This window comes from Pezoporus occidentalis, unplaced genomic scaffold (genome assembly GCF_034315485.1).
Source record: "Pezoporus occidentalis ecotype Australia unplaced genomic scaffold, CSIRO_AGI_Poc_V1 ctg18, whole genome shotgun sequence".
In the NCBI taxonomy this organism is placed as follows: domain Eukaryota; kingdom Metazoa; phylum Chordata; class Aves; order Psittaciformes; family Psittacidae; genus Pezoporus; species Pezoporus occidentalis.
This window is the reverse complement of record NW_026913640.1, coordinates 1,568,670-1,589,453: the sequence shown is the minus strand read 5'-3', so window position 1 is coordinate 1,589,453 and position 20,784 is coordinate 1,568,670. Positions and strand designations below refer to the sequence as shown.

General features: G+C 36.6%; 1 protein-coding gene across 16 annotated transcripts in view; it reads right to left on the bottom strand.

Moving 5' to 3' along the window:
• Positions 1–20,784, bottom strand: part of SUPT20H (SPT20 homolog, SAGA complex component) — a 33,883-nt gene that overhangs the window by 8,550 nt on the left and 4,549 nt on the right. For 11 of the 16 annotated variants that reach the window (XR_009964106.1, XM_062614999.1, XM_062614996.1 and 8 more), the window contains exons 6-19: positions 16,291–16,420; positions 15,717–15,820; positions 15,077–15,193; positions 14,893–14,946; positions 13,940–14,079; positions 12,574–12,730; positions 12,440–12,496; positions 11,822–11,893; positions 10,749–10,906; positions 7,528–7,560; positions 5,469–5,586; positions 3,385–3,493; positions 3,008–3,166; positions 947–1,259 (exon numbers count right to left, since the gene is read on the bottom strand). Coding sequence is in view for 15 of the 16 variants with exons in the window: in XM_062614999.1 (XP_062470983.1) it covers positions 947–1,259; positions 3,008–3,166; positions 3,385–3,493; positions 5,469–5,586; positions 7,528–7,560; positions 10,749–10,906; positions 11,822–11,893; positions 12,440–12,496; positions 12,574–12,730; positions 13,940–14,079; positions 14,893–14,946; positions 15,077–15,193; positions 15,717–15,820; positions 16,291–16,420 (1,721 nt within the window). In the remaining variant the exon portion in view is untranslated. The remainder of the gene's footprint in view (positions 1–946; positions 1,260–3,007; positions 3,167–3,384; positions 3,494–5,468; positions 5,587–7,527; positions 7,561–10,748; positions 10,907–11,821; positions 11,894–12,439; positions 12,497–12,573; positions 12,731–13,939; positions 14,080–14,892; positions 14,947–15,076; positions 15,194–15,716; positions 15,821–16,290; positions 16,421–20,784) is intronic. The other 5 variants (XM_062615008.1, XM_062615010.1, XM_062615009.1 and 2 more) reach the window with 5 other exon arrangements.

Sequence of the window (20,784 nt, the reverse complement as noted above, 5' to 3'; positions counted from 1 at the left end):
ATTATGAATAAGGTATCAAGGCAGCTTAAAAAAATCATTATGCTTAGGGCATAACCAATACATAAACCCATATTCTCAGAATATACACTTTTTCCCCCTTTGGTATGATGTACAAAAATAAAACACACGTGGTTCTTCTAGAAATACTGAAATATTGTCAGTCTTCAAAGTAGTTGAACTATCATAAGACAAAGTTAAGGAACAAGTTTATGTTTTCTTTTTGAATTAAAAAAAACCCTCTAATTAATCAACAGTGATCAACTGCTGAACACTTTGGATGAGTAACTCAAGTGTCTGACACTTGCACTGAAGAACACCATGTGTCTTATACTGGCCATCTTCTATTGATCACAGAGTTTTATTTAGTCTAAAGAGCAGTTCACATTATAACACACAATGTATTTCTGACATCAGCAGTTACTGGTTTTTTCTTTTTTTAAACCACAAAATGAGTTTTAAGGATCAAAGAATGTTTAACCTCAATGTTTGATCAAATTCTTAGAAACCAGATTTGTTGTTTTTTACCTTTCGTTCATAGGCACTTTAGTACCAAATCTCTTTCCATTTTTAGTTTAGAGTTGTCTACCTATGATACTTCATCTCCTCTTGGATTAATAAAAAAGTTTTAAAATTCATGAGAAAAAAAACCTCAGAAAGTACTCAAACTGAGGTTAAGTTTTACAAAATCAAACTATAGACATACAAAAAGCTGAAAACAATACAAAGTCTTTCTTAATATATTCTTATATTAGGTGCCTTACATTTAAGAAGTACAAACAGTTTCTCACGGCTTTTGACTTCATAATTACAAAGTGAACAATCTTTTTGGATTGCAGATTCTGAAAAATATCTATCCCACTGGATGCTGGACAGTCTTGTACCACTTCCACCCCCCCACCCCAACAACCAACCTTCCCAGGGCAAATTAAAAACCATCAGAACTTACCACACAGAGCCCACTACATTGATGAAGTTAAGTCCTGCAGGGTTTGCCATGACCTGGGTGGATGTTGTTCCTGTAGTAACGGATGTTACCATGGTGGAAAGAGGAATGGTCATTACAGGCAGTGCCTGGCTCAGAGACATTTGCTGCTGAGCAAACGGGGTTAACAAAGTGGGCTGAGGGGTGAAGCCTGAATCTTGGGGAGTAGGGGTGGCAGAAGGGGTAATAGGAGTTGTGCTCTGAGCATCAGGAGGGTGTGGGGTCGATGAAGGGGTGTTGGTTGGAGTAGGAGTAGATGGTTTAGGAGTTCCAGACCCTGCTCATTGAGAAAAATAAAAAATGCTAGTTTGTTATAAAAGGCCAGCCTTTCTGTATAATAAGGTTAATGGAATGTTATTTAGCACTGACAATTTGTTCCATTTTTTTAGACTGCAAGTGTTAATTTCTACATGACACGAGTGTTGCAGCAGGCACTCATTGTTAAGGATGCGGTATAATCACACAGAAAACCCACTCTCCATGCTTAATTCCTCAAGCCATACACCACTTTGTATCCTCAATTAAGGCCTCTCATATTTTATCACACATTAAGTCCTAACTCCATTCAGAAATACTTAAATTAAAACAGTTTCTTAGTGACCATTTTAACGTAATTAATGGTTTTGTCCTAAAATGTTAAACATATAGCCTATATGCACTGCCTGCACAATAGCATTGTGTTAAAAACAAATCATGGAAAACAACGGATTCAACAAAGAACATGTACTACTGCAAATAATCATGGGGTTGAACTAAGTTTCATGAGACAGTTAAACTTCCATTTGTCAAATTTTGACCAAATAAAAATATTTTTTAAAAATATTTAAGAACCAGAGGATAATACTGCATCTTTAAAAGTTAATGTGTAATTCCTTCTGCTTAAATGTAGACTGTATAGCTATCCTCATTGTGGATGCAGTAAGCACAGTTTATCAATAGAAAAACAAAAAACCCCAAAAGCTTGAGGTGTTCTGGTTTGTTTTTTTTTTTCCTGGGCTTTATTTAGCTTTCACATCCCGCAGCAAGAAAGGAAATAAATGTGAATGTTGTGACCAGAGCCTTGAAGTAACAACTGTGTGCAGCAGATTTACACAATTCGTAAGACTAACATAAAAACAGAGTCAGTATGTTAAAAGAAAACTTTTGTAAGTTTTCTTTTTTTCTCTGTGCAAAACAAGAAGGCAGAAAAATTACACCTTTTGAGCTATGCAGATTTTAAATTATTTAATGCAAAAAGTGTATTATAATACTGTGCAGAATACTGGAATTTACAGTATACAATTATTCATAAAAACCTGAAAAAAATGCAGCTATGATTTCTCATTGTACAAGTCTGTTCTTGAAATGTCTCAAGACACATACATATTTTAAAAGGTATTTATGATCTATAGCTATGATTTCATTGATCCTGTCAGTGTTAATAATAATATTTAAACTAGGATGTCACTTATTGGAATTTACATTTTAACACCTGAGAATACGGTGCTATCAGCAGCAGCATCACCACCACACTTGCAATCAGCAATGATTTGTAAAACAGTGCAGGAGTGTTTTTAAAAAATCATCTTATTGTTTATTGTATCACCACCTTGGGACTGATCAGATTATATACATACATAGAGATACAACTGCACCAGCTCCTATAACATTTAAAAATGCTTAAATTATGTAAAGGCAAACTGACCTAACATATTGTTTTCACACTGGAGGAAAAAAAGCTACACTTTGGAATTTTATCACATCATCTACCAGCCTTTCATAAATGAGGAGATCACACTAATTGCATAAAATGTATTAAAACGTATACACAGAGGGTGCATACATATATACAGAAAAAACGAACACAGTTACAATAAACATAAAATACATACAGTGAACAAGAGACCTGCCTAAGCCTGCACAACTTATACAATTTAGGGTACACTGTACACTTAAGTATCATCATTCCACAGGTTAAGCAGTTTATCTCAGGAAGCATTTATGCAAAAGCCTAAGATTTAATGGAGAATTTAGGTCGTGACTCACTTTGTGAAGAGCTTGCAGGTGACATGGCAGCTGGAGAGAGCATGTTAACTTGATTAAGATCCATAGATTGTTTCCGAGAAAGACCAGGAGGCTTAGAAGGAGGAGGAGGAGTTGGGGATTTTAGATGGCCACTTGACTGTTGTGGACTAAAAATATTACCTGAAAAAGCATAATTAAAATACATTATTGTTCTGTTAGTAGATGTTAATTTGAGGATACAATTTTGTGAACAATATAATAAAAAAAAAAAAATGCTTTTTTCACAGATAAGATACTGATTTTTTTTTTTTAATTAAATCATTACTAAAGGGTTATGATGTCATTTTACAACAGGCAGAACACATAAAAAGGAGATGCCCAAGTCAATAAGTAATTACCTGAGGAGCTACTTCCTGAGCTTGAAGGTAATTTGATGGGAGGAGGTCGGTGTTTTACACCTTTCCCCAATACTGAAGACTGAACAGAGCCTGATATACTCTCTGGCTGCTAGGAGGAAAGAGAAATTAACACTACCACAGCAATAATGTGAACTTCCACATATTTGACAGAAAAGACAATTCAATTAATTTGTATTAGACTTCTCAACCATGAAAAAATTACCTTCAAACATTTCAGATTTTTACTTAGGTATTTTAGAAACTTAACCTATGACACACTCTCTTCAGATATAATGCTTACCATAAAGAAGCAGCTTGATAATGCAGGTAAAATTTAAACCAAGCAAAAAAAAAAAATAAAATTAAGGAGTTTCTCTTGTTTCTGCAATTTTGAAATCCTTCCTAGTAATTTTCATAAACACACACTGACAGATGCACTATAAGTAAAAGGACGATTTGGTCTTACTTGAAAAATTACATAATTTCATTTATTCACCATCTCTCTACATCTGCCATTTACAACCAAGATGTATTTAGAGAACAGGATCAGATTTCCTGATTCAAAGAGTACATTTAAGTACATTCAGGAAAATTCTGAATGCATGGAAGTCAATACACATTTTTCCATTGACTTCTACGGGATCAGAACCTCACTAACATTTTCAGAGGAAAGGTGCTCCCTTTTTGTTTGTTCTTATGACCTACTTATCAGGTTGTTTGAACATAAATAACTTCAGCTAATCAAACCTGTACTTCTGTGGCACTCACAACAGACCCCAAATCCATCATTTCAATAAGATGACACCATCAAAACAGTGTTTTGATGAACTGACTCAACAGTGAAACACATTTACAGTTAGTCTACATACATATTTACCTATAAAGCAGGCATCCTGTAAACAAAAGTAAAACTGCTGAAACTAGAAAATTAGTCTGTCAGTATAGTGAATGGAATATTTCAATGCTGAAGCCTAAATTAGATGTGCATAAGGTAACAAATCAGAGCATTCAGCTCTGTGCAGAACCCTTTTGGAGAGCTTAGCTTCTGCTGATTCTCAGTGATAAAAGACACTCCCTCTGTATGTTTCTAATTGCTTGCTTATTAAAAAAAAAAAAAAAAAAAAAAGGAAAATTCTGGGGACAAGTTTTCTACTATTATATCCCACTTTCTTTACTCTGAAAATAAAGACTAATGTCCCATTCAAAAGGGGACTAGATCATTAAATACAGTAACCTAAGTAACTCTGGTCTAGCTTTTGGTGAGGGCGTGAACAGCCAGACAGATGACTTCTGGAAGTACCCTTCCACCCCAAGTTACTTCTATGGTTTTAATACATACACACAGATACATATATATATATATATACAAATGCACATGCACTTGTCTGTAGGCGTATACACACGTGCAGAAACACTCACATTTTTTCTGCAACTGCTGGTCTTTGCATGCTGCTCTTCTGGCTGACATCAAGGACTACCTCTTTCAGATCAATGTTGTTGCAGTTTAAAAGCAGTTATTTAGGGGAAAAATGTAGCAAAGGAAATAGCCCAACAGATACAAAATTCCTTTACTAGTTGGACCCCCTAAATACAGGTCACTGCTAGAGCACTGAATCCAACCAACAAAGCCAAGAGCAGCAAGTGAAACAGAAGGCAGTGCCAACAGGCATGACAATCCAGGAATGCAGGAATTCCTACTGGATGTGTGCATATAAGCATATGTTCTTTAAAGTTTTTGGAGTTGGGATTTTTGGTGAGTATTTCAGGAAAGTTTTTGTCCCCAAAGAGAAAGTAATTTTAATAATTTCTAAAGGTAAAAGAAGTTCAGCTACTCCATCTGGTTCTATGCTTACTGACCTGTGAAAGATTCATATAAACCATGGGAAAATGCAAAACCTTGGATCTACCTATACCATACACTGGGGGGTGGGGAGGGAAACGGCTGAAAGGCACATTTGAACAGTGAAAAGAATGTGCTTTCCTCTAACTTTTTCAATATACTCACACTCAATAATTATGACAAAGTAAAAATTATTCCAATAATCAAGTGCAAATGAAAGAATTGTATGGCTTGATAAACTCACTTCCATTTCCTTCCCTGGAGAAAGATGACTAAGATTGACGGATCCACCCGAATTATGAAACATTTTCACAGGACATTTAGCTTCATTTTGTACTAATTCCTGATACTGGTTCACCACTCTGAAACAAACAGTAAGAACAAAGAGATTCGCAACTTTGAACTTCAAAGTAGATACATATATGTAAAAATGTAATTGTGTATGTTACCCAGTCATATGTTACAAATTTTACACATAAGTGTACATATAGAGAGATGCACATATATAAAATCTATCTATATATCTTTCTACTTTATGTTCCTGTGCACTTCTCTTAGATTTATTCTGTTTCAAGTTTTCTTTCAATTATTGTCTCTTCCTGACATATATTTGTAGGAATATGTAAAACAGAACAGTTCCCAAAAGCAACTGCAGTTCTTTGGGATGTCAGTCAATAGGGATCCCATTCCCTTTACAAGGGTTGAGTATCTTTTATAAAGCTGTGTCCTCTCCGCTTAATGCTCCCTGTGGAACAGTCAACCCTCCTTTAACTTGAGGCCTATGTCAGATGAGGACTCTGAAAGCAAGGGATAAATTGAGAGGTCCACATTGAACGTACATCCAAGAACCAGTTATCTCAGCAGAAGTGATCACTCTTCTTTGAGCACCAGGGCAGCCAGGTCTTATTCTATGAGACTAATAAGCATAAATACCATCAGGCAAACAAGTTTAAAACACTGTTCTTCCAAATCAAATACTACCTCTCTACTAATCTGAAAGAACCAAGCTGAGGGAATACTGTTTCACAAACATGAGCAGAATACACAAAACGACCTTAAGTACTTGAAAGATCAAGCTGAAGACCTGTCGTCTCTTATGCTCTGGCAGACTGAACCTCAGTGACAAATTGCAAGAATGTTCCATTAGCTTATACCTAAATGCTATGAACTACACTTTATTTTGGTATAGCACTGATTCAAGTACCTGCCATGTGACTAATGCAGGCATAAGCAAGGGCCCAAGACATATAGCAGAGGAAAGGCTGCAGTGTACATTTTTCAGCAATTTGAGTTTAGACTGCCTTAACGTGGTGTCAGAGTAATAAAGCACCATGTGCTCAAAAAGGTGGTCCTGCCTCCTTCCTCCTCTACTGTTTCTTCTTGTCCTAGTCCCTGAAACTCAACTGTTTATCCTGACAGAAGGATCTGTGCAATCCAGTAACAAACATGATTAGGAGATAAATCCCAGTTAAAACTAAACTGTTGTATTATTGTTTTAGTTTTCAGCCAATCAATCCCCCAATTCAGCTTGCAGCACAAACAGCAAAAGTCTTTATTAGCACAAAGGAGGAAGGAGAAAATATAAGCAAAGAGTTTCTTTATCAAAACTATCTCTTAAAATGAACATTATTATTGATTTTTGACCAAATCAAGGACTCCCTGCCAGGCACATAAATGGGGGGGTGGAAAAGAGATTGCCTTTTCAAGGTTCTGTGCTCATATGCACAAATGCAGGTGTGTCTATGTGATGCATGAATATCCAAGGAACTACTTACTTTGCTGCTTGTTATCTGGCAGTTGCTACTCCTAATCATTCTACAACTAATATATACTGGAAAACTGTTTTGTTACTTGCTTATCTAAGAAAGATGAATCACGGCATGCACAACACACAAAAATAAGTTGTATACATCTTAAGTCTTAGATTACACTTAAAAGTTCAAATTAACCACTTCAACGAATGCTAATTTACCATACAAAATGTCAAGATGAAATTCCTGCTAACTGCTCTCAGAATTTTATTATTACCTGTGTAATCAGGAATAATTGTGCAAATTGCTAACAACATGCTTGAAATTTAGGTATAAGCTGTATTCACGTATTTGCTTTTTCTGTTTTTCCTTGCTTGCTAAATACAGAAACTGCACACTATATTCTACTTATGATGATTAATTCCTCTTATTTCCTTCATCTGCTCTGCATCTGTTTCCATAACCATAACATTAGCAGTCATAATGGCTAGTAAGAACAAAATCAATTATTTGGCATCAAGCCATACGGTTATACATACTATATTGACTAACCTTTCAGCATCAGTCTTGGAACCAATAAGGAACCTGAAATGTAAAATATAAAATACATTTTCAGTCACAAATTGGATTAAAAGAATATGTTTTTATAACCACAAAACTTCAAACAAATGTCAGTGCTGCTCTTCTTTCAGATCTGCTGAAAATAGGAGATACTGTACCCATTTAATGGGCTGGGTTATTATTTAGTACTTGAATTACAAATGCGGCTTCACAGTTACATATACAGCATACACACAGAGTCTCCTCTAAGAGCAAATTATTTACAAAAGGTAGAAAATGGAAGTTTTGCATTTTATACTTAAAAAAAAGGAAGTAACTGCTAGGCAATTGCTACTGTAAAAAGTAAAAGGGAAAAGTTATGTATAAATAAACATACCAACATGTTAGAGTTGAAACATAAACTTAAGTGTCCTGCATGTCAAAAACAGCCCGACTTGTAACATTCTAACAAACATTTCATTTCCATTGCTTGACTTCACTTAATCCAAGTTTGATTCCTCATGATTTTCCAGAACTCCTAAATAAGTTTTTCCCTTTTGTATAACACTTATGGCTTGCAAACTTACTACTTTAGTGATTTTTTTTTTTTTCTAAACACAGACCTTCTATCTCAAAAAAAGAAAAAAAATCACTTTATTTTATAGAACAACAAAAACATATTCTGAACCTTTCACTTTACATGACACAGTTCGCTACTGAAGAAATACCCAAATTTTAATGAACTTCAACTGGCAATCACAGAATTGTTAGGGTTAGAAGGAACCTCTGGAGATCACCTAGTCCAAACACCAAACATCTTAAAAAGAAAGGACTAGAGCAGTGATTTCCTAAAAAACCTGAAGCATTTAACACCTACAGATCCTTTTAATTCCCAACCTTGTTACACAATTATAAGCTAGCACTACTGTTCTAGGAATATCAATACTAAGTATGTGTGCTGGTTTTGGCTGGGAGAAAATTTTCTCCACACTAGCTGGTACAGGGTAAGGTTCCCAATTTGTGCAGAAAAGCGCTGCTAATTCAAGGATATTTTAGTTACTGCTGAGCAGGGCTTACACAGAGTCAAGGCCTTTTCTGCACCTCACCCCACCAGTGAGTAGCTCAGGGGTACACATGAAGCTGGGATGGGACACAGCCAGGACAGCTGACCCCAACTGACAAAAGGGATATTGCATACTATACGGCATCATTCTCAGAATATAAAGCTGGGGAAAGAAAGAAGTGGGGGGCCTTCGGAGTTACAGCATTTTGTTTTCCCAAGTAACTGTTATGCATGATGGAGCCCATCTTTCCTCTAGATACCCAATGTCCTGGTTTCAGCTGGGGTAGAGTTAATTTTCTTTCTAGTAGCTGGCACAGTGCCATGTTTTGGTTTCAGCCTGGGAACAATGCTGATAACCCACCGATGTTTTAGTTGTTACTAAGTAGCGCTTACTCCGATTAAGGACATTTCAGTCTCTCATACTCTAAAAGTGAGGAGGAGCACAAGAAGCCGGGAGGAAGCAGAGACAGGATATCTGGCCCAAACTAGCCAAAGAGATGTTCCACATCACAGCAGGTCCTGCCCAGTATATAAACTGGGGGGAGTCACCCAGAAGGAACTGACTGCTGCACAGGTCAGACTAGGTATGAGTCGGCACCTGGTGAGCAGTTTTATTGTGCATCACTGCCGTTTGGTATAGCATTTTTTGTTTTCTCTCTCACTCTTTTCATTATTTCCCTTTTTATTATTAGCCTTATTATTATAATTTATTTTCATTATTAAACTGTTCTTATCTCAACCTACAGGTTTTACGTTCCCCCCAGTTCTCCTCCCCACCTCACTGAGAATGGGGAGTGAACGTGTGGCTGCATGGCTCTTAGGTGCCAGCTGGGGCTAAACCACCACAGCCAAACACCTGTCTGCAGGTAGGAAGTTGTGAAAACATTCCTTGCTTTGCTTGTGTATGCAGCTTTTGCTTTACCTATTAAACTGCCTATCTCAAACCATGGGTTTTCTCACTTCTACCTTTCCAATTCTCTCCCTCCTGCCAGGGTGGGGGTCTTGCGAGGCCGGGGAGACAGATGATGGTGGAGTGAGCAAGCAGCTGCGTGGTGCTTAGTTGCCAGCTGGGCTTAAACCACAGGAATATAGAAACAAATAGTAAATAGCTCAGTCTGGGGATAAAACATCCTGAGTATTAAGAAGATTTTAAGATTTTAATAAATAAGATAGGAGAAGGCTCAGGGGATACATTATAGCAGCCTTCCAGTACCTAAAAAGGGCCTACAATAAAGCTGGAGAGGGACTTTTGACAAGAGCCTGGAGGGACAGGAGAAGGGGGAATGGCTTTAAACTGAAGGTGGTAGATTTAGATTAGACATTAGGAAGAAGTTGTTTCCTCTGAGGGTGGTGAGCCACAGGTTGCCCGCAGAAGCTATGGCTGCCCTATCCAATGCGGTGTTCAAGGCCAGCCTGCACGGGGCTTTGAGCAACCTGGTCTAGTGGAAGGTGTCCCTGGCCCATAGCAGAGCGGTTGGAACTAGATAAGCTTTAAGAACCATTCTACGATTGTGAAAATCAAACCAACTTTTATTAACTAAAAAGTGCTCAGGCTTACTGATCTTTGTCTTATTGAAATTAATAGGGCCTATTCTGCTGCAGATTCCTCCATACAAAGAATCTGGTACACACAACAAAAAGAGCTAAGAAGAGAGAATTTTTGTACAACCACAGGCAACAATAGCAGACTCAAAAAAATTCAAAATGATGAAGTTTATTAGGAGCTCATGTTTTGCTTCATCCTTTATTTAGCCTAAATTTCTCTGCATAAGGGTAAACATTATATAATCAAGTCTTACGTTTTTGCAGCATCAGGCTAATTTTGACAACAATCAAATTTATGAGTAAAAGAGTGCTAACAACGTCTCACAGTGTCTCCACAATTTGAGTTGTTTTTTTTGTTGATGATGTTGGGTTTTTTTATTTGGTTTTGTTTTTTATAATGTATTATTAATGTAAAAATTTGCAGATTTAACATGAAAGTACATTTAAGACATGACGGTTGCTTGAATATATTGTTTTGTTTTGGTTTTGTTCATTAGCTGAATTTTTCAAACAAAACTCTTCGATTTCTAGCTCTGGAGTACTTTTGTGACTGCAAATAAGAAAAAATGTTTGTCTTCCTTCATCTACCAGATCACAGCACAGTTTAAAAGAACATGTAACTTACTGTGACGGAGTTGATAGGTTGTCATTTTCCTCATCACCTTTGAGTGTCTGAATTTTACCGTAATACAAAGGATTGCCAAGAGACTGAAAAATGGTCAGTTTTGTTTTTTGAAGCTGATTACCAACTTCACATTCAAACACATAATCATCTTTTATTTCCTAAAAAGACAGAATAATCAGGTAAATCTTATGCAAGTAATAACAGAAAAAGACTGTAAAATATGCTAGTTCTATACAATACAGTAAGAAGCATTCTATAGGAAAGTAAGACTTCGTAAGAAAGAGTGCATTATACAAAATATAAGTGGTTTCAGAAAAAATCTGAAGGGATGAGAAGAGTTTAACTTCTCTTACAAATACCAAACTATTGCAAAAACAAGGCAGACTGAGTAAACATACACGGAAGCAGTTTTATATAAATTATGACGATGCAAAAAAATTTTCCAAGTAAAATGCTGAATATTAAGGTCTATGTGAACATACTACTTTTCGCCAATATTAATCTACAAAGGCATCATGATATTAATAAAGATAGTATCTTGCCTCTGAAACTGCAAAGAATTAATTAATTTATGACTTACTATATTAAACGACTACTTCTTACCAAATCACATATTTTATGCCAAAAAATCTTTAAGGTTCAACTTAAATATTGCAGAAAGTTTTTTAAGAGGTATTTAATATTACTTAATCTTTACAAATGTAACATTTTGATTTTAACTGAAGCTCTTTTCCATCAGCCTTTGAGTATCTGAGTAATTTTTGGATCAGAGTTCTGTTTTCTGTAAATTATTATGCTTTCTTTACTATGCAGCAACAGCACAGGTTATCTGAAAGATTAAAGTTGCTTTTCCTTGTATTTCTGGAAAACCTGAGGAAGTTAAAAGACCAATCACATGCATATTGCGCTGTATGAAGTTACAAGTAACTGTAATAATCTTTCTATGTCTATATAACTCATGGATGATTGAATTGGGGGAGGGAAGATTATTTCCTCATTACACTGATTTTGCTGAAATAGGAGGCATTTTAACTAGAGACAGAGAAATTTGGCCAAGGGCCTGAACTACTCACATGTGCTGGCCAGACAGTTGGCTGGGAGTCATCAGGCTTGATAGACTTTTCCACTTTGGCATACTTCTCCACCTTAAAGAAAATTAAGATACCAGAAAAGAAAGAACAGAATCAAACTAGCACAGCTTTTTGTTTTTAACAGTGGTTGATGTAATATTCTTAAAAAGCGAGTGCAAGAAACAGGCTATGAGAGCTTGATACTTTGTACAGCATCCCCTCTTTGTGTTGTGCATTCAGAAAAAAGCAAACTGGGGAACCTTCAGGACTTTACATTTATCTTGTAACACCACATTTGCTATGTTAAACTTAATGAAAGTGTGAAACTTGGCTTAAGACTACAGATTTAAATCACTGCCTGCAATGTGTAACGGTGTATTTGTTTTGCATGGTTTGTTCACACTGTTTATCCCATCCAAACTATCACATTACAATTGCAATGTATTCCAATGCGGTTTAGCTTGCGTTTAGACCTCACAGTACAGAAAAATAATTTAAAATCTTAAAGTCACTCCTATTTTTTAAAAGTCCTTATTTGACATTGGATACTCTTTAGTCACTTCTTCACATACTACAGTGTTCAATACAATTGCTATGAATAATGGTAACAACTGGACTTACATCCACTTCAGAAGGTGCAGTCAAGTAACAAGGGTTCTGCTTCCACATATCTACGCACTGGAAGATGAAAAAGCAGTATTAAGTGTTTTAAATAAATAGCTAGAAGTACTCAACCAATGTCTCAGAACACTTACATTTCCAGCTTTAGAAATTTTGAGGTCATACTGCTGGGCTCCTTTCCTCTCCTTTCTCTTCTGCAAGTAGTCAAGTAGCCGGAGCTGAGGTGGAGTTGAATAGTGAGCTACTTCCTGCTGTCTGTTCAGAGATGACCTTGAGTACCTCTTGAAGCACCTATGGTAAAATGACAGATAAGCTTGCAAAACCATCAAAATTAAATTCCCCACAGCCTATGTACAAACAAAAATATACAAGGAAATGGTACTTACACTGTTTGAAATATTAATTTAAAAATGTTATTCTGGATTACACTGTATGACTCAAACTCTTGATTTTAAATTTTTTAAGAACACTAGCATACTGTTCATGGGTTTGAGCACTAAGAATAAGGTTATTTTTTAATGCACAATTGAAGTACACTGTCAAAATGAGTAACTCACTGAAGCTGTCAAGCTTAAAATATTTGCATATTTTCACAGGTTGCTACTTATATAACTGTAAGGTTATAAACACAGCAACTGCCCTCCATTCTTTGTCTCATGCCAAACCCACTGGTACATTAATGCTGTTCTGGACATTCATTTAACACCTTTGGCTGTTACTCTAGTGGAATGTTTGTTGATCATCAAGCTCTAATTTTAAAGACAGCTCGATCAATGTAATTAACTTTTTTTAGGCACTACCATTGATTGCATGTTAATACAGCAATTCAATGCAACTCTAGTTTTAAGTATTTCAGTAATTCTGACAGACTATTTTAATTCTAGAGACTGAAAGCAACTCTTGGTAGAACAAATGTGAACCATTTCAAGCTTTTGTGGAAAAAAGTGACCAATCATGCACAAATGTGAAAATATTTCAGTGTTTTAGATACAGGAAATTCCACATTACATTTAATTTTCCAAGATTCACATACGCCTACGCTTCTGTTTAGCCTGAATGTCAAGCATAAAAATAATTCCCCTGATTACCTCCTTTAGGGTTAAACCTGCACATAGCTTTTAACAAATCAGAGACTTATATACAACATATTCATTTATATATTTTAGGTTACTGAGCTGCCATCTGACTCAGTTTACATCTGATTTACATAAAAAGGACAAAATCAAAACTGCAATATAAGGTATTATGTTATCAAAATTATATACACATTCTTTTGATATACAAAAATAAGCATATTACGCCATCTACTACTAACTGAAACAGTACAATTCAGAGCACTTAAAAATAAGACATAATTTCTTGACTGTTCCTCATATTCCTAATATTTAAGTAGACATTGCACATGAGCAGCAAACTTTTCACATAAAGCATTACTTCTATTTTTCTTTGAAAGAGTAAAATTGCAAAGAAAGTCTCAACATGCTTTGCACTGAAAACTACCGTTTCATGGGGCGAGTATTCATCTTCTGCTTGTTGTACAGGAGTCTGTTTGTAGTACAGGTCACCGCTATTGAAGGATCAAGACACAAAGGCTCTGCCGTAGCCAAAATAAGCTGGCTTTCAAGTAGGAGTTTGTCCTCCTGTAATATATATAGCTATTAATAAATGTAAAAAATATGAAGACTTTTACACTAATTAAGATGATATCTACCTATGTGCACATAATTTTAGAGGTAAGTTAGAAAAATGATGGGTTGATAGTCAACAAAAGAAAATAAACAGTCAACAGTTAAGAATCACTAACCATTATTAGGAGTTACAGAAATTTGGGTGAGGTTTCCAATAGGAAAATAAATTCTTTTCAAAAGTAGGGGGCATGCTCTGTTTGTTTGTTTTAAACACAGCACTAGTGGCAATGAAATCCATTATCTGTCAGTGATTTATATTGATGGACTGACAACCAGTCATAAAGAGGATCTACCTGGGACTTTAGATTACAATTTGAAACAGAATTGAGCATGGTTGTGGCTCTGAAATACAAATGAGCACATTGAGTACACCATGCTATCCAGCATTTAACTAACTAGAACTGTACAACTGTAGTTAGAATTCTCTTTATTGTAACAGTATCAATAGTAAAATGCTAAAGGAGCAACTGTGTCATTAGACTCTAACTGCTCTTCTGGGGCTGATTGCTGAAGATGACTTAAGTAAGGCAAACTTGTTAAAGTAACCAGTAATTTTTGGTAATGCAGAATGACAGTAAGCTCCAATTCTACAGAACTTTCAGCAAATCCTTTTGTTTTCTATGGCATCTTCTGGGAAGATGCTACTAGCAAGTTAATTTGGCATGTCTCTGGAACATGTACCATTCACCATTATGCACATCACTGACAGTCTGAATTAGTTAAAAAAAATATATATAACCAGTTTTGCAATAACTGCTAACCCACCTGTGTCCATTTGTGGTTGTCACTTGTTATAGAATGCACATCACAAATTAAAGTCTGAGGAAGAAGACATAATGGTAATTAGCTTTCAACTAAATAATAAATTTCCTAACGTATGTTCAATAGCAGTTCATACCCAGTCTAGGAACTACTGTAACACTGAGGAACGACATAAAACGTTTCTTACCTGCATTGTAGGACGCAAAAGAATGTGCTTGCTTTGGTATGTTGGAGATTTCATGTTACCAGACTGCCTATAGTCACGTATTTCTGCTATGACACATCCACAGTGAAAAATATTAACCTAGTTGAAACAAAAAAAAACAACTTGTAAACAAAAATATTTATCAATCTGCCTCAGCCCCTGCCTCCAAAAAAAGAAGTCTGATTGTATCATATAAAATTCAGTAATACTATGAATAAAACTAATGACTAATCTTGTCAGACCAGTGGTCTTTACATACCTCGACATACCCAAAATACAAACTTCAAATGTAGCTTTTTCATACACAAGCGATGTAGTTTTAAGAAATCCCCATGCCAAAAATATCATAATGACAAAGAACAAAAGACGTTTTGCTAGAGCATGGAGTTGAAGTTGCTTGGCAGCCCTAACCAAAGCAATCTCTCTTATATCACTTCCCCCCCAGTATCTTTTTTTTTGCTATATATATCAATAAAATATTTATTTGTGCATTAAATATTACAGTTCCAAATGCACAACTGGTTTACGTCTGGTTGGAATCACATATGTGAAGCATTAAAAAAAAAAAAAAGGAAGAAAAAATCAAAAATAAATTTTGTTTTTGAAAGCAAAACTTTCAAACCTGAGATTTTTCTAAAAGATCAACCAAAATAGGTGGTAGCTCCTCTGCATCCAAATATTCAAGCAGCTCTCCTTCCTCATAAGGCAGCCGGATGGTCTCAGAATCTGAATTGAAACAAAACACACTGCTTTTCTTTTGCCTTTCAAGTTCAGACATCAACAATGTGAAATATAAAACAAGTCTGCCACAGGAAAAAGCAGGGCCAGTGGAAGCCTACTGAAACAGGCAATTTTTTTGCAGAGTATTAATTTTTACATCTATTTCTGGAATAAACAATTTGACAGAAGGAACATGAAGTAAGAGTAGCTTGGATAAGCAACTCAGGACGCTAAGAGGAAATAAGAGAATGGAAGGCTACCAAAATGACCCGTATGTACTGATTTATGTTGTACCATCAGAGGCTGTTTCTGGGCACCTCACAGCTTTATGTAAATTTTTAGTTCAACTACTGCTATTTTTTGGTTGTTTTGGGGATTACACTACACGTAAAACAGTTACATGTAAGCAATAACACATTCTAAGTATTCATAGAGCATACTGAGTATTTTTAAAAACTGAACAGCAAAAATATTACCTGAACCATTTTTTCCCCTGAGCATAAGTGAATAACCCTCATTTCCCGGATAGAGGTTCACTACCAGGCATGACAACGTCTCCTGCATAACCAGCTTCTCAAGTAAATTCACATTTCGCCTCAGCTTCTGCTTTAGAAGTAAACATTGCTCATGAACGTAATACTATCAAGTAATCAGTAGAAATAAAAACAATTGCTAGAATATGAGTACTATTTAGCTTAATGAAGTATATATCTAAACAATCCCAGTTAAATTTAATTGGACTGTATTCAGCAGAGTATATACATTGTATATTACTATACATACTTATACACAGACTTTTTTTAAAAACCTATTCATTTAAATTACCCCCCTTGAATTATAAGTCCAGAGACATAGTTAACAAAAGTAACCCTATGTTACAATGTTGTCAATCTACAGTGCACTATCATTTCTATGAGCATCATTTGTACATTTACACATTGTTTTATAATAGCAACAAAATATTTAGTACTTTCAAATACTCCTAACAGGAGGCGATATTTCTTTCTAGCATTAAAATATTGCACTACAGCATTTGGAAGCTTTCTTAATTGATTTGCCTTGTCTGTATTCACTGAAATCTGACCCAGCAGCTGCAGACTATCTCTTTATTTAACTGTACGAACCATCTTTTCCAGGTAAACAGAGGTTTTTCCTAATTAATTATTATGTTTTAAAGACCCCATATACATCCTACTAATTTAAACATTTATAATTTAAACCAATGAATTCTAAACCTCAGAGTTTTACACTTTCTGGTTGGAAGCTAGATTTCATAGCTAAATACAAGGTCTGGGTGAAGCCATTCACTGCAAGTTAACCCTAGTGTGCTACTAAGGCTGCCCAACTACTCACTTCACATACACTCAACCAAGTAGAACTGGGCTGTTTCTTTTTGATCAGATTTATCTTTCCAGGGATACTGATAGCATGGAGAATCATTACTTATAAGGGAACAAACTAAGAAAAACATACTGAAAGCAAAACCCCCAATCCCACAGCAATATAATCCAACACACCATTTTAACAGATATGCAGAGGAAAAGAAGGAAGAAAATCTTTTCCATCTCCTGCTATGCAGTTTTAGAACCACTGCTGCAAGTTAACTCTTCCCCATACACCATAACTGGTGGTGACTACATCTTACTGGCTTTTACAGTTTAGAAGTGATGGACACTAACACAAAGAAAAGGACGAAGTAGCACATAAATCCTGGAGAACTAATGGGGAAAGAACTGGAGGAGGAGGAGTGATGGGGGAAAACACATCATGGCAACAACCAAGACTGCTCAGGAAAGCAAATTCCTCATCTAGGACTCTGCAGATGCAGTCTGTTATGCAAAACCTTCTTCAGTTAAAATTCCTATTAACCACCCCCCAATCTACCCCAAACCAGGAGATTGCACATGCCCTGCTTCAATTTTCAGACACATCGCTGAGTAGGTGATGTAACTATTGGGCTTTTACTGAGACACAGTATGAAGCAGCCTGAGGTACAGTAAAAGTCATCTGAGAACAAAGGCAATAGAATCATAGAATCATAGAATAGTTAGGGTTGGAAAGGACCTTAAGATCATCTAGTTCCAACCCCCCTGCTGTGGGCAGGGACACCTTACACTAAATCGTATCACCCAAGGCCTCATCCAACCTGGCCTTGAACACTGCCAGGGATGGAGCATTCACAACCTCCCTGGGAAACCCATTCCAGTACCTCACCACCCTCACAGGAAAGAATTTCCTTCTTATATCCAACCTAAACTTCCCCTGTTTAAGTTTTAACCCATTACCCCTTGTCCTGTCACTACAGTCTCTAATGAAAAGTTCCTCTCCAGCATCCCTATAGGCCCCCTTCAGATACTGGAAGGCTGCTGTGAGGTCTCCACTCAGCCTTCTCTTCTTCAGGCTGAACAGCTCCAACTTCCTCAGCCTGTCTTCATACAGGAGGTGCTCCAGTCCCCTGAGCATCCCTGTGGCCCTCCTCTGGACTTGTTCCAACAGTTCCATGTCCTTTTTCTGTTGAGGACACCAGAACTGCACACAATACTCCAGGTGAGGTCTCACAAGAGCAGAGTAGAGGGGCAGGATCACCTCCTTTGACCTGCTGGTCATGCTCCTTTTGATGCAGCCCAGGATACAGTTGGCTTTCTGAGCTGCAAGCGCACACTGCCGGCTCATGTTCATTTTCTCATCGACCAGCACCCCCAAGTCCTTCTCCACAGGGCTGCTCTAAATCTCTTCTCTGCCCAACCTGTAGCTGTGCCTGGGATTGCTCCGACCCAGGTGTAGGACCTTGCACTTGGCATGGTTAAACCTCATGAGGTTGGCATCAGCCCACCTCACAAGCGTGTCAAGGTCCCTCTGGATGGCATCCTTTTCTCTTAATAATTTAGATATTGTCATCTTTTCATGATGAAAAGCTTTCGCATTTTTCTCCAATGTTGGACAGATTAATACTTTCACATTTAGTTATGCAATGGCATTAGGAAGAAAAGAATACAAGAATTCTGGAAGAGTTGATTTAAAAAAGGATCATCAGGTTACACAGGAGAAGAACAAACTAATTATTTACAGTAAAGTTGGACTTAAAAATAAAAAAGGCAATCTATCTGTTACTCCTCCATCTTTGGCTATGAGAAAAATGCTAATTTTACCTACTCCTTCAAGGGTACACTGGTGTTAAAATTATGATTTTATCATGACTGCTTTTGTTGCCCCGCACTGTAGCACCTTCAATTGATTTTCTCACTTCATGACTGAAAAGTTGGTCAAAACCCTTTAAATAAACAGATCACCATCATAAAAAATAATAATAAAAAAAAAATCTCTTGTAGCTATTTACTGTATCTATCTGTTTACTAATCTAAAACAGTACCCTGAGCTCTTCCCTTGACTTTGGGCACTTTTCATTAACCCCAGCACCATTTTATGCATAGAAGATGCACCTTGGAAGGTACAATTTTGTCACAACTTCAACAGAACTATTTGAAAATTAAATTAATGAACAATGCAAAACATTGTAAGAACAAAGCACTGTTCTTTCAGGAAGCAGAAAAAGCAAAGCAGAGTTTTGCATATATTGACTGAAAAATAAAACCCAACTCGAAGCATAATTTTTCATTACAAAATAGAAGGAACAACCTGAAGCCTAAAGATGTTTGTGACCTAGCCAGACCAAAATTGGGCCCTGAGAGAGGACTGAAACTCATAACTAATTATACTACGCTATTGGTTGCCATGCCAATAGAGGCTAGTATTAATGCAGCTCAAAGACAGGGGCCACGAAAAGTCTCTGTAGCGGAGGCAAGAAAACTTTTCAGTTTCGTAAGTAACAACTAAGGTAAGTTTTTGCGGATCAAGCTTTGGGAATACTGTGATCTGAACAAAGTCAATTTGTTTTGCTTTAAAGTGCATTCTTACAGTCAATTGTTTCCTCACCTTACACATGCAAATTTGCTACATTTTCTTCAAGAACAGAAAGGTGCGTGCAATATAATGCTTTATACAATATCCCAAATACATCCAACTCTGCATATCATTCATCACCACTATAGATTAATCAAGGACAAAAAGAAACACTACCAAAACTAACAAGAAAGCCCCCAGTGTTATCTGGCTCAGCTATCTGTGTACCTCATCTGCTACTTTGCTGTAAAAATGCCTCATTTTTGCGCAAGTCCGACATGGAACTCAGCACTCTGAAACTTTCATTACCCAGATGTTTTTCAACTCAGTATGTATTTCAACTGAGAACAGGTGACTGAGCAGTGATCTTTTTTTTTTTTTTGGTAGCTGAGCTCTTCATTTACCTTCCTGACAGATATACTTCCAGCCCAAAGACCAACTCTATTTCTACATTCATGTTTAACACTGCTTCCAAAATCACTGGTTTGATTTTTATGTCTTTCAGCTTTTAGGTACAGGAATGCTGCACACTAGAGTCCAAATGAAACAAATTACTCTAGATAATCAGCCCCCCTCTTGTAGTGTGCATGTGCACAAACAGAAGAGACGCTTGGGAACTAATTAAGCTGGGCAGACTGGACTAACAGACGATGAATAATTGATTAGTACTTTGTGAGTTACTGTGGAAAATCTGATTTTCCCTATGAACACCAAGAATAGTCATGTTAAGCAATTGATTCTGAAACACAGATACTGACAACACCACACAAGGCACTGACTCTGGCCCTGAACTTGACCGCAACTGACTTTAGTGACACAGGATTAAACCAGAACAAACAGGTCACTCAAGCCAGTGCAGGACTTACTATTCATTTTATATCACCCATTTTGGATTGGATCTCCCTCCATTCTAGACCATTCTCTTGAAATTCTCTCTTTTCATATACAGACAAGCATTTCAAGAGCACAATTTCTACAATCCTCTGCCAGCATTCACCTTTATCAACTTTAAAAGCAGATTTAGGGTTACCAGATAGTCATCGGGCCATCCACCATCTTGCTTTCATTTA